Genomic DNA, 13222 nt, shown 5'->3' with positions numbered 1-13222 from the left:
TGCTTCATTTAACAAAACATCTTCCTATGCAGTTCACAAAGTGATGCACCACCTCCTGTACCTAATGATATACTTATGACTTCTCCCTCTGATTTGGGCCCCATCTTACGGCTATATTACAGTGTACTGAACTAGCCATTTAGCTACTTAAATATTGAAAATGGTCAATTAACTTTTCTTGGATCTAGCTGACACTAGGAAAGAAAAAATTCCAAGACTGAAAATATATGACTTGACATGATTAAATGGTGAAATGAATAATGTTTTAATGAGTGATTTGTAATTATTTAATAATTAAAGAGCTCTTATGAATACTCTTGAAAACCCTGTGGAAAAGCTAAATGGTATGCTGATTTCATCAAGTATTCAAATCAAATCAGAACTTATTTTTATAGCATCATTTTAAATGTAGACTACAAGAACATTGCTACAATAATGCAAATAGAACAGAAAAGCATTGTACTATAATAGCTCTGCTTTTTTTAAGAAAAGAACTTGATTTTTCCATGCAAAAGATTTTTCTGCACAAATGGATTGTGGCTGAACTCTCTTTGAAGCACAGAAGCAGGTTTCATCAACGGTATAGTCGCAGGTTAATGGTTCATCCAGTTTGGTTTGTAAACGCAGATGAACGGCAGTTTCTTGCTACACAAAGAGCCGCCCCAATCACCCTGACCTAGAAGCAAAGGCAGGGACAGAATGCAAAGGAAAACAAGAAGAAATGGTTAAGGAACTGGTTCATTGCTAATATGAAATCATGCAAACTCAGGTCAGTCCCTGGAAATCTCGTTTTCTTTTAATTTCTCTTTCTGTATTGTGCATATTGCAGCTTTGGACAATATTTTAATAAGATGATGATGGCTCCAGCTAGTCCTGGAAAATACTCATCCCACAGGGATGGTGGAAGTTCAAGAGCAAAGTAAACTATGAGTTTTATAAATCATCCCAAGTTTTCCTTACCTCCAGTATTTAGCGTCAGGCAAAATTTAATGTTTAACAGTTTTTGCAATAGACCTCTGAAAGTTCTAAGAAGGGATGACACAGGTTGCTGGATGAAAACAGTCAGAGATCCATCAGTCCATTTCAAAGATAAACCCTGTAAACAAACAAACAAACAAAATCCAGAAGCTGGACTGCAGGTCTCTTCTGAATTCAGAAGGCAGTTTGACATATTCTATTTGATAGGATAGAAAATAACTGAATGAGACCAGTGAATCCACTGGGACGTGGATGCATTTATTGCCTGTGGGGATCTTATTGTCCTATGGAGATACATGAATAATTCATTTTTAATTCCATATTATATTAATTTCGCCTCATCCACTCTTCATGAATTGTCCTCAGATAAATTGTAATTTTATTGAATGTATTCATATTCAGAATAGGGCTATAGAACTCATGAGTAATGCATTGCAGGTAGGTGACATTCAGAATCTGAGACACTGAACATGGACATTTAGGTCATTGTTGTGCCCTGTTGCACAAGTAAAACTTACAGAATCTTATTTTATTTAAAAATGTGAAATTCACTTGCTTTTAAAATTCTACAACGTTAATTCCAAATTCACAATATCAGCAAAAACGTCAGTAGAATCACTGACTAAAATATTGGTGGGAAGACACTCCAAGAAAATTCATTAAAATAATTTGAATGAATATATTCACACAAGCTTTTTATAACTCCAAATCTAGTCTACTAACATGACATTCTACTAAACAGAGATTAAAAAGAGAACATATTATCTACTATCCAGTTTCTCATTTGAGTTTTGTACCTCAACTCATCTTTTTCATGCAATGTTATTGTATTCAATGTGGATAAGTCTGTCAAAAAAATTCTTAAGATCTCCCCTTTTCCTCCACCATTCATCCGCAATTCCCCACACCCCCAAAACAGCACTAACTTTTTTTGTAACTGCTTATCTTTGCTGAGACAGAAAAGAATTTCCATGGCACAAAGGAAACTAATCCCTTGAAAACAAAACTTTTTCCAAAGGGAGAAAAAAAAAATCTGATCAACTGAGTCATAAACTTCTTCCCCTGATGTTTATTTTCATTTCTGGTTATGGCACACTTGCCTTTTGGTATTTTCCGCCTGTCCAGAATTGGGTTTCCTTCCTTCTCTGAGCAAGTTTATGAAGGAATTTGTTTTCAGCTGCACTGGTGATGCTGGTTAGGTGACTTCCTTCTCTTCTAGTCCAGCAAGCTCTCTGCACAAAAAAAGAGTATTAAGCACAGAAGATATGAGGTGGCTTCAGCTATGTGAATTACAGGTGAGCAAAGAAAAACACAGAGCAAATGGCAGGGTAGTGGCGGGGAAAGAACCAGAAGAGAAAGACTGGAGAAAAGGAGCAATTTCATGGAAGTAGAAAAGCAAAACACTAGAGGGGAAAGTCATGGAAAGCTGGCATGGAAAGCATTTTGAAGACAGAGAAATGAAAGACAGAAAAAGTGAAGAATAGGGGAAGGGATGCTCTAAAAGAGTAAACACTCAAAGAGTAGAATCAAAAAAAAAATCAAAACAACAACAACAACAACAACAACAACAAAACATTTCAATCATCCAGAGAAGGGGTTAAGGAGAAGAGAGATGTCAGGTGCCGATGACTGGCATCTTTGTAGATTTTCAAAACTTATCTGGACATGGCCCTGAACAACCTGCCAGAGCTTTTAAGTTGCCCGGGCTTTGATCAGGGGTTGAACTAGATCCCCTCAGATATCTCTTCCCACTGAAATTATTTTGTGGCTGTAACCTGAGTTTGTAGTGTAGGTAGTTACATGGGCTCTCTCTAGTCATTAGAGAATGGGAAGCATATCCAGGCTGTCATACATCCACTGTAAAAAAAGGCATAGAGCAGAGCTCTCACTGTTGGGAACTTAGTGTGCAGCACAGTCTAGATGCCTCCACTTTTTGACAGCTAAAAACAGGCAAAATAAACCTTATAATGAATAAATGACGAGTAGAAATGGAGATTTCGGAACAGTTTTTTTTAAAAAGGATGCTATTTTCATTGTCTTTTGTTTGTTTGTGTATTTGTTTGTTTTTGCTTTTGTCTTCGTCCAGCTGGGGAATGGAATAAACAGAGAGGTCTTTGCAAAGTTTCTCCAAGCAATCTCTCTTCTGCACCTCAAAACAAGGGCATTCGCTGCCCTGATGTTTAGGCTCAGGGGAAAAACTCCTCTTACCAGTCATTTGAATGTAAGGCACTCTTTTACATATAGCTCAAGAGAAACATGACACCCCATGGTGAATATATATGGAAGTGTTTCTATATGGCTCCTGCAAAAGCAAGTATTCTGGTTCAAGACAGCAAATTATGGAGCTGGATATAATCTCTGATATATGCCTGAGCAGGTAACAAAGTGAAGTCAAAAAGTTGTTTAGCAAGCATCTTCTGTGCAGTGGAAAAGGGTTTACTATTCATCCAGGGCTTGACAAATCACAGAGAAAAGCCATGCCTCATGGGTATCATGTGTGTGCGGTGGGCAGATGGAGAATCCGTCAGCCTTAACTCATCCAACAATACAGCCAAGGAACCCCAAGGCTTTTTGACTTGTTTGACTTCTCTTGCCCAGGCATAAAGCAGTGTTGTGTTTATACATCATTTGCCTTGTTTTACAGCTTGAGACAATAGACTTCATGCTCAAAAACTGCTTTAAAGGAAGGGAGATTGGAAATCCAGACGGTCTAAGTTCCAAACAGGAGCTAGTTCATTTCTACTTATGTATGTCGTGGCAAGGCAGAGTACAGCTAAACTCACCTGCAACACTGAGGTGAATATCAAGTATTTGCTGTCAACACTGACATATATCAGGAGAAGCAGAAAAGGAGGAAAATGAGTCATGCACAAGGAAGATAACTGTGGGAAAGGAGAGAAGAAATAATGAATAATCCTGTTTTGAAGAACCAGGTACCTCAGCTTGAGTCCATGTCATTCTCCTTTCAATCAACAGGTAACAGCGGCCTTTGTAACTAATCCAGCCTTTCTGGCATTGGCTTTGGCTTTGGCAGATCTGCAGTGCGGGTGGATTCAGGTAAGATGGTTTATGAATTTTCTTAGATGAAGATTTATAGATGATTAGGGAAGAGAACCGAGCATTGCGATGTTTGATTGTGGAGTTGTTATCACCTTAAAGAAAAACATATGCAGAAGAAAGGTCTCATTCATCTTTCGGAGAATACATATTTATTTCCCTATTTCCTCTTTTAACTGAACTGAGTTTATTTAATGTCCCTTTGAAGTAACAAAGTGAAGCTACAAAATGAAAATACTAGATATTCAGTATTCCCTTGTATTTCAAAAAAAGAAAAAAGAAGTGCTAATTTAGGAGTCAAATGCCACTTAGGCTATAAGCAGAATTAGTTAGCTGCTGTCATTTCAAGGTCCAGTGGTGCAGCTGTATTCCAGCAATCCATTTCAATATGTGGTGCAGTGCATCACAGTTTGTGGATTCTGCTCTGAATCTACCCTGTTGAGAGGCAGCAGCAGGTTCAGCAGGTTGGCCCTCAAAGGTGTTCAGGCAAGTGGTTTGACAGGCCAGGAGCGTAGCGCATTAGCCCGGCTTTGCTGAGGAGGACCTGGCTCTGGAATAGTAATAGGGATTTCAGGCTGGTGCATCATGTTGCTTTAGAGATGGAGAACAAAACAGATCTGTCAGACCTGAATTAAGATGGATTTTGTTGAAAGTTCTTGGAATTGATTTCTTTCCAGTTTCCTCTTGGTAAGTAGTCAGCACAGTTGGGTTCAACTTACAAAATATCATTGATTTCTCTCCCCAAACCACAGATGATTCAGCTTGTAATTTCCTCTACAATTATAGAGCAGATCTCCTTAGAAACTGCTTGTATCCATTCAAAGTTTTATCTTGTGGAAACCACATTTCCCCTCTCTTTGGCCAGATGTTCCTGGCACTAGCCCAGACAAAAAAATAAAATAATAAAAAAATCAAAAAATAAAAAGGAGGAGGAAGGTGCAATAAATGTTGTCCCCCTCCCATTCCCTCTTATCTTTCATGGAAAGAGATTCACAGTGTTACAATTTCACTTTTCTCTTAATGATTTAGGATCTCAGGCCATCCCAAGTGATGGCATTAACTACAGGGTTTCTCTCTGCTCTACAGCCTCTCCCTTCCTCCCCATAAGCAACAGAAATGGCCAGCATGTTGCATAGTCTTTTGCCTTCAAGATGGAACAGGACAGAGCACAACACAGGCATCCATACTCTGATGCAGTGTCATATCACCAAAACTAAGCCAAGTCAAGCTGATTGTGCAATTGGCTCTGCCTAGACTAGCCAACCAGCTGTATGTTTCCCCTCATACACAGCTTCTGCAAAACGCAGGGGAACACAGGGATCAATCTCCTCATGGCATCCGCTGTGACCCTTAAAGCAACGTGTTCTCATTCAGGGAGTCCCTGTCATGAAAAAAAAAGCCTGGCTTCTGGGTTTCAGAGATGAGTTTGGATAAACCACAGGACCTAGTTTGGACAGATAAACCATAGGAGCTAATGACAGTTTAGAGATCTTTGCAAGGAGAGAGCCTGTACTGGGGCAAGGTCATGTACAGAATGTCTCTAACCTCTCATCTCCCCTAAGTGCTTTTCAGAAAAGGTCGAGATGACATTAACTTCACATTAAAAAAAAAAAACTCACATTTTCACATATTCTGTCTTAGTTCATATATTTTTTCTGAGTCCATGCTGGAAAAAGAGACAAGAAACAAGGATGGTGGAGACATATTACACTTACCTTCTGAGCTGGAGAGAAGTGAGGCTCCAAAAAGCAGGAATAAAAAAAGATGGGACATTGTCAGGAGGTCTGACGGTGCTGCTGCCTGTGACCTGTAAACAGTGGAAGGTGTTCAGCAAGGCACTTAAATGGTGATGGAGCTTGGGAAATGAAAGATCTGCATCATCATCTTTTGCGCTCCAAAGCTGAAAGATAAACTGCTGTTTTCATTGCACAAAGACAGGGATAATTTGTTTGCTAACCTGAAACAGAGCTTAGACACTTTATTGAAGGTGTTTTTCACTGGGCTGCCCCATGAAAGAGTTTTAGGTGATTGCATTTTTCTTTACTAGTGGGAGTGTGCACATGATCAGCTGGTCCATAGTAACTCTATGGAGGCTGATCGGGGTGGACTGAGCATGGGCTGAAGTGCTGGATTGTGATCAGTGGCTGGAAGCCAGTGTCTGGTGGGGTATCTCAGGGATCAATACTAGGGCCAGTACTGTTTAACATGTTCATTTATGGTGCAGATGCTGGGGCAGAGCATACCCTCAGCCAGTTTGCAGATGGTACAAAACTAGGGAGATGATACACCAGGTGGTTGTGGCATCACTGAGAAGGACCTTAACAGGTTGCAGAAATGGGCAGAGAGGAACCTCATAAAGCTCAACAAAAGGAAATGACAAGCTTTGTATCTTGCAAGAGAAATAACCCCATGCACCACTACAGGCTGGGGGTCAACAAGTTCAAGATGAGCTTGGCAGAGAAGAACTTGGGAGTCCTGGTGGACATCAAGTTAAACATGAGGCAGCAATGTGCTGTCATGGCAAAGGTGGCCAATAGCATGTAGAACTGCATGAGGAAGATTGTTGCCAACTTGTCAAGGGAGGTGATTCTTTCATTCTACTTTGTACTAGTGAGACCACCTCTGGAGCGTTTTGTACAGTTCTGGTCTCCCCAGTAAAAGAACGGCAAGGACATACGGAAGCAAGTCCAGCAAAGGGCCACAAAGATAATTAAGGGATTGGAATGTCTCTCCTATAAGAAGGGTTTGAGAGAGTTGGGACTTTTTAGCCTGGAAAACTCAGGGGTTCCCCATCAATATGTGTATATATCTGTTAGTGAGGATTAAGGAGGGTAGAGTCAGTCTCTTCTCAGAGATATCCCGTGAATGGACAATAGGCAATGGACATAAACTAAAATACAAGAAATACCACTTAAACATAATAAAAAGGTGGGTTTTTTTTCTTTTTTTTTTTAATGTGCAACTAACTGAGCACTGAAACAGCTTGCCCAGAGGGAGATAGTGAGGTCTCCATCCTTGAGGATATCCAAAACTTGTTGGGACAATAACCAGATCATTGTACTCTAGTTGATGCTGTTTTGAACAGAGGGTTAGACTAGATGATCTCCAGAGGCTCTTTCCAACTTCAGCTGTTCTGTGTGATTTTGTGTGAACTCAACAAACTACAGTCATTTGATTATCTTTGGTTGTGGGTTTCTATTCTCATTCTCTGTGCTTACCTTTCCAAAAGAATATAAGTGTAATAGGAACACAAGTTCCATACCCAGTAGTGAAAAAGAAGCAAATTGCTAAAGTGTTTAGCAATCTTTGATGTAAAAAAATAGATTTTTAGAAGAGCTCTTCCTCTTCTGTTTGCATTGTCCTTGCTTTCTTCCTGACTACTCTGGTTATGTGCTTCCTATTCCTTGGCTTAAGTCATCTGTGGTAAGGGGGTTACCTCTACATTACTTTAGGATACAGTTTAGACCAGTAGTCAAGATAGATAACTGAAAAAAAAATCCACCTCCTATATTTCAGCAAGGATATTCCCTTTCCGAATCATCACCTGTTTCTTGTGACCTTATTTTAATTAGGCTCCTCTCTTTAGCATTCTCTTTAAGACTGAATTACCCTCTTACTCTCCTCCATTCCATTTATCTGCATTTCCAGGTTTTTGGGAATCAGGTCTGAAGAATGTAAGAAGCAATGAACAGAAAGCAGAACAGCCTGTCAGAGGTGACTTGGAAGGAAGGTGCCATGCAGTCACATTACAGAAGTTGGGAGGACACTTTTGTGGCATGGCCAAGGATGGACTAAATAAAAGAAAAAGAGGAGCAGAGCTGAAAGCAGCTGCAGAATGGTGAAATTCATTTGTTTGATGCAAGGAGAAAAAGGAAGAACAGACCTTAAAAGAAACATTGTCAGCATGCTGAATGGGGAGATTTCAATGCACTTCAGTATTAATAGGAGTCACTTGGCTAACTCCTATATACAACAGGTCAAATTCAGTACCAGTTTTCCCAGATTTTGACCTTCATAGTGCCACAAGAATCCACCAGAACAACATACTTTCAAGTCTGGCCATTCTTCCTGATCGACACAAGAAACCGAAACTATAATTATTGTATGGAAAATATACATCCGTAATGATGAAAAAGAGATAGAGAAGGCATAAGAAATAGATAGAAAGGAAAAATATGCCTATACAGATCATAAGATGAGAATGTATTTTTTTTGTATACATAATATGGACACACTTACGTAGATGTATACCCATAAATATGTGTTTATGTGCACATATATATGCACACACATATACATAGCAACCATGTAGACATATTTAAATTATATAATGGATGTTAATTCCCCCCTGCATACACCTTACTAATAAACAGAGTGTGGAGATCTAGGAAAAAATACAGCAAAAATATCAAAGAGGTAAATACCAGTTTTATGGATGTGTCATCTTACCTTTTTCCTTCTTCTTTTTCTCTGCAAAGAGACAAACTCTTGTCCTTGAGGTATTTATATTATGCCAGCTTTTGTCAGCATGGTTCTTTGTGCTGGCAAATGAAACTTCTTCCAACATTATACCTGAATGTTTTTATAGAAGTGCTTTCCCTCAAACACAGGTGGGTGGGATCTGGTCTTCCCAACACCTTTATGTACATTATTTTAAGAGTGTTTGAACAGTTTATCAAGCCCTTAATCTGAAACACACCCTTAATATGAACAACTAATTGAGAAATCACGCGGGCAAATTCCTGTCTCAGTGCAGGAGGCAGTGGGTATGGGGGTCCAGTTATGAGATGCCTCCACGAAAATACCAGTGCTGAGCACAGCCATCACCCCAGTGTTTCATCCAGAACTATGAAGTCTTTTCTGAGGCTGGAAATGTGTGTGTGTGTGTGTGTTTTAGATTGATTGAATTACAATTTCATAGATTACACCTATGCAATTTTGTGTACGTCTTATAGTGTGCATTAGTGCCTGCCCATTGATGCTTTGATTATGGGACACTTAACATTGCTTTAATAGACACTTTGTATGTACTATACATTCAGAAGAGGATTTTCACTTGAGGCTGGCAAAAGAATATTACCAGCAGAGCTGAGAAGTTTCTCAAGCTCCATTAAATTTACATAGACTCTTACCCATTTCTTAAATCCTGTTCAAACATTGCCATGTACAACAAATAACTTCTTGGGTGCCTTAAAAAAACATTGACATATAGTACATATTTGCATTTATGTACTTATTTAAAATCCAAATATTTAGTAAAGGGGCTGAAACGACCTCTTTTTTAACTCGATACAAATACAAGCTCATCACCACCAGGCCCTGAAAAAGCCTTTCCTAAAATAACTCTTGACTCTTATATGGGGAGTGTAGTATGTTTTGCTGAGGATTTATTTTACAGACCCCACACAGATTGGATTCTGAATCCTCCTTAAAGAGGGGCAATGTGGCTACTTTTCATGAGCTTACCCAATGAACACTGAGACCCAAGCATCCTGCATCTTCCTGGGACACCCTCTTGGATATCTGCTCTGGGGCAAGTCACCAAGAGAAGTAGATGTTTTGTACAGGAAGCACAGGAAAATGAGATCCAAGATCAGATTGGAAAACACTTTCTATGTGAGATTTTCTATGCAGTGACTACAAAACTGCATATCATTTTAGAAATCTGCTATTTCTTCCAAACAATCCAATGCAAGATATGTCTTTTGTGATGAGCAGTGGTGGAGGAGGATTAATGTGTTAATCCTCCAGTATAATAGAAAATAGATGAGCAGAATATTCTACACACTCTTAAGTTTAACCAAAAAACATCTGTAAAAGAAGCCTTGCTCAGTACTTCCCAATCATAGAACACCAGTCTCTCCCTTACAGCTAGATCCTACTGGTGCCAATACACTTCATTGCCTCTTTTTGCTTTGTTCTTTAATAATCTATGGGTTTACCATGATCATCCCAAATACATTCATTACCTGGTACACACTTTTGGCAAATAAGTCTTGGCTTGTGGGACCTTTGTGAACAGTTATATGGCAAATATTCATGCAGATTCATAAACTGTCTTGTATGCATCCTTTTCCCAATTCAATGAAATTAATTTTCAGCAATAGGGTTTCAAATTTTGAATTTAAAATTTGTTTTCTATGAATGTCTTGCAATATTTGTTGGGAAGTTGCTGTTTCATTCACCTATTTGCTACTATATTGCATACAGAAAATTACAGTGGTTCAGGGAGGCGATTTTTCAACAGACTTCGCAACCCACAGACCACGATGGAAGTCAGTGGGATACTGTAACGCTATCCCATTAGACCATATCCGAAGCTTCCTCTTTTTCCCTTATTAGCAGAGCTGAAGTTGGCTTGTTAGACCATTCACAAAACATTTTCATAGGATTTAGTCGAATCTGTGGTTTCTGCCTTCATTGCCCAATGAAGATGTATGTTTGCTGTCTGGTTCTCCTAGCAAGGGCATAATCTGCCACCCGAAACCTCTGCCTGATTTTAGGATGCATAATGCTACTGGGTTGTGCTCTCATCAGCCCTATGCATCCATGCAGTGGTGCTTTCTGAGGGCTGGGTAGGGGTTTCTTGGGCAGAATCAATTGCAGAGCAATGAGAGCCATGGTGAAACAGCAGAGATGTGGTCATTTGAACAAATCACCAGGGCAATGGCCAAGGTTGCACAAAACAGATCGCTCTCTGTCACACTCCCTCCTTCTCTTCCTCTATCCCTGTGTTACTATGATATTTGTCAACAGCATGAAAATGATATTGTTCCTGTGAAGAAATGGAATTTAATATTAATTCTATCTCTTGTAGAAAAGCAAGAGGTGAGTCAGAGCTGAATAGAGTTGGTTTTATATATGAAGCCTTTCACGCTGCAAGGTAACTCAAAGAGAGGTACTGTGAATTTAATGCTATCAACCCTAGTTGCTGTGTAGGCAAACACAGCAGGCTTTATGCATTAAGCAGCAACACTCACTGCTGCAGCCATTAGGAGCGGTTTCACTAACAAAAAAATGGGGGAGAAATGCTCATCAGAGCCTTTCTCAGTGGGCAGTATTTGATAAGTGCAATGAGAAGCTTTGAATACACACTGGGCTGAAATCAGGTAGGATTGCCTCACTTAAATGGTGTATGCTTTCCCCTCTGTCTGCCAAACACTGTGTGGCTCTCTTTTTTCTATATTAGTTCTCAGAATTTTCTCTCTCCAGCAGTGACTTCTATGTCCACATTGCCCTTCTCGTTTCTACACAAAAGAGCACAATACATTTTAAAATGTCAGGATTCAATGACAGAAAACTCAAAGTAAGAGCTTTGTTTGTGTGTTTGAGTAAAAAAGCCACCTTTCCTGTCAATGACCTTGATGTCGTCTCTCATTGTATCTATCGTGTGTCCAGCAAGATCCTCATATAATGTTTTGCCAGAGGCTGTTATACGTAGCTGGCAATTTCCCATATCTTAATTCCTTGTGGGGAAAGAGTAAATAAAGTATAACTAAACAACAATGTCAGGATCAGACTCTAAGATTGTCAGCTGGGCAGGGATTAGTATTTCTCTGAAAACCACTGTAAACGTCCCCATGGAAAATAAGAATGTAAACTGTAAGTCATTTCAACTCCATACCACGGAGGAAGAGAATCTGAAGAAAAAGCGAACTGATTCAGTCTTTTGTCTTTTAAAGGGGTGCCAGTTTATAATTCACACGATAAAGTATTTGCGTAATGCTAGTGTGAACTGACTTGCATTTTTCTCCTCCCAGACACTCTGATTCTGTTCCTTGTGTGCAGAGTGACCACATTCCTATTCTCCTTTCTGCTTCATTTTATGGATCAACCTCCCTCCATCCTACTTTTCCTCTTGGAGGAGCTGGACTAGATACATCAAGGCACAGAACATTTTATATAACAATGCAAGAGTGTTTGTGGAGGGCTCAGCTGTATCCCATGAATAAAGTGTTATCAGCTGCTTGCTTTCTACCTGTGCAGGGAGCAAATCATTGGCTTGAATTTGGTCCATTTGTTCATCCTCCATGACACCAAATGAAACACGATTGACCCCCACGATTGACCATTTTCTGACCTCGGTGTTAATTTTGAGTGAATAAAAGAGTGGAAATAGATGACTTCCAGGACCCTACTGCTGTTTAAAGCTAAATAGGCCAGGTTTTGGTGTCCTACAGGCTATATCCTGCTTGATTATCACCAAAGCCACAGTAAGGAAACCACACTTGAGTTCAGGAATGTGACGATTAGAATACAGGAAAGAAAAAAAAAAGAGAGGACATGTTTCATAACTAAAATTAAATGTATGTGGAGGACAAAGAGACAAACCAGGGTAAAGTCAAGGGATTACTTCCGATCTGTTTAGAACCAAACAATTTCAGGTCTCTCACCTTGTCCTCACTCCTTTCCCCATCCCATCTGTGCCTGCCAATACTTGTTACTTCCCTCTGCCCTCTCCTGCTCCACTGGTAGCTCTAGCAACACAATTCCCAAGAAACCACGATAAAACAAACAAACAAGTGAAACTGCTAGACTCTCTTTACTTGGCTGTGCTCTGCCTTCTCAGTTTAGATTTTGTGGCACCCACTGCCAGGAGCCCGGACGAGTGCCTGGGGACCAATAGTGTGTGGGTGGCCATAAGACAACGCTGGTAACTCTCCATGGAGGCATCTAGCTACCCTGAACAGTCTGGAGGCCCCAAGGCGGAACCTTACCATGGGTAATGCACTTTGCACCAAGGCTGCTTTGCTCCAGGTTGTAGCCTGGCTACTTCTGGCAGCTGAGCCTGTTGAAATAACTCTGCGCAGCTCTGTGTGGTGTTGCACAAATATCTCTGTTTGGTCAAACAACTTTATCAAATGAGGGGATGTGTTGCTTCTGCTGTTCTGCTTTGAGATGCTGCTTTCCCTGCCTGCGACCAATCTTAGATAGACATAAAAGGAAGGAGGGGAGAAAAGATAACAAAACTAGGGGAAATGTGGCATTCTGTTGATGCTTGTGGGAGCCAGAGCAGATGGTCAGTCACAGATGCATGCTTTGGGCTGGCAGGTCAGCTACAGCAGCTATTGCTCTGGTCACTGGCTCCCTTCCTCAGTTAACTGAGCGGCCTGGTCAGCTCTTTTATTTTACAGATCTTTTCCTGTCTGGGTGGATCTGGATGGCTGATAACGTCTCATCTTGTTAG

The 13222-nt window shown here is 40.1% G+C and overlaps 1 protein-coding gene across 1 annotated transcript; it reads right to left on the bottom strand.

The window, feature by feature from the left end:
- Window positions 1–483: 483 nt before the first annotated feature.
- On the bottom strand, window positions 484–5885 carry LOC148593432 (snaclec agkisacutacin subunit A-like). The gene is made up of 5 exons (XM_088530931.1): window positions 5751–5885; window positions 3916–4130; window positions 2079–2210; window positions 961–1096; window positions 484–676 (listed from the first exon to the last, which is right to left on the bottom strand). The coding sequence occupies exons 1-5, from the start codon at window positions 5806–5808 to the stop codon at window positions 594–596; spliced, it is 624 nt and encodes a 207-aa protein (XP_088387057.1). The 5' UTR covers window positions 5809–5885; the 3' UTR covers window positions 484–593.
- Between the last annotated feature and the right edge of the window lie 7337 nt (window positions 5886–13222).

The sequence above is a fragment of the Tinamus guttatus genome, unplaced genomic scaffold, assembly GCF_059628265.1.
Source record: "Tinamus guttatus ecotype Peru unplaced genomic scaffold, ASM5962826v1 Tinamus_guttatus_pri_ptg000394l, whole genome shotgun sequence".
Taxonomy (NCBI): domain Eukaryota; kingdom Metazoa; phylum Chordata; class Aves; order Tinamiformes; family Tinamidae; genus Tinamus; species Tinamus guttatus.
This window is presented reverse-complemented; position numbering and strand designations above follow the sequence as displayed.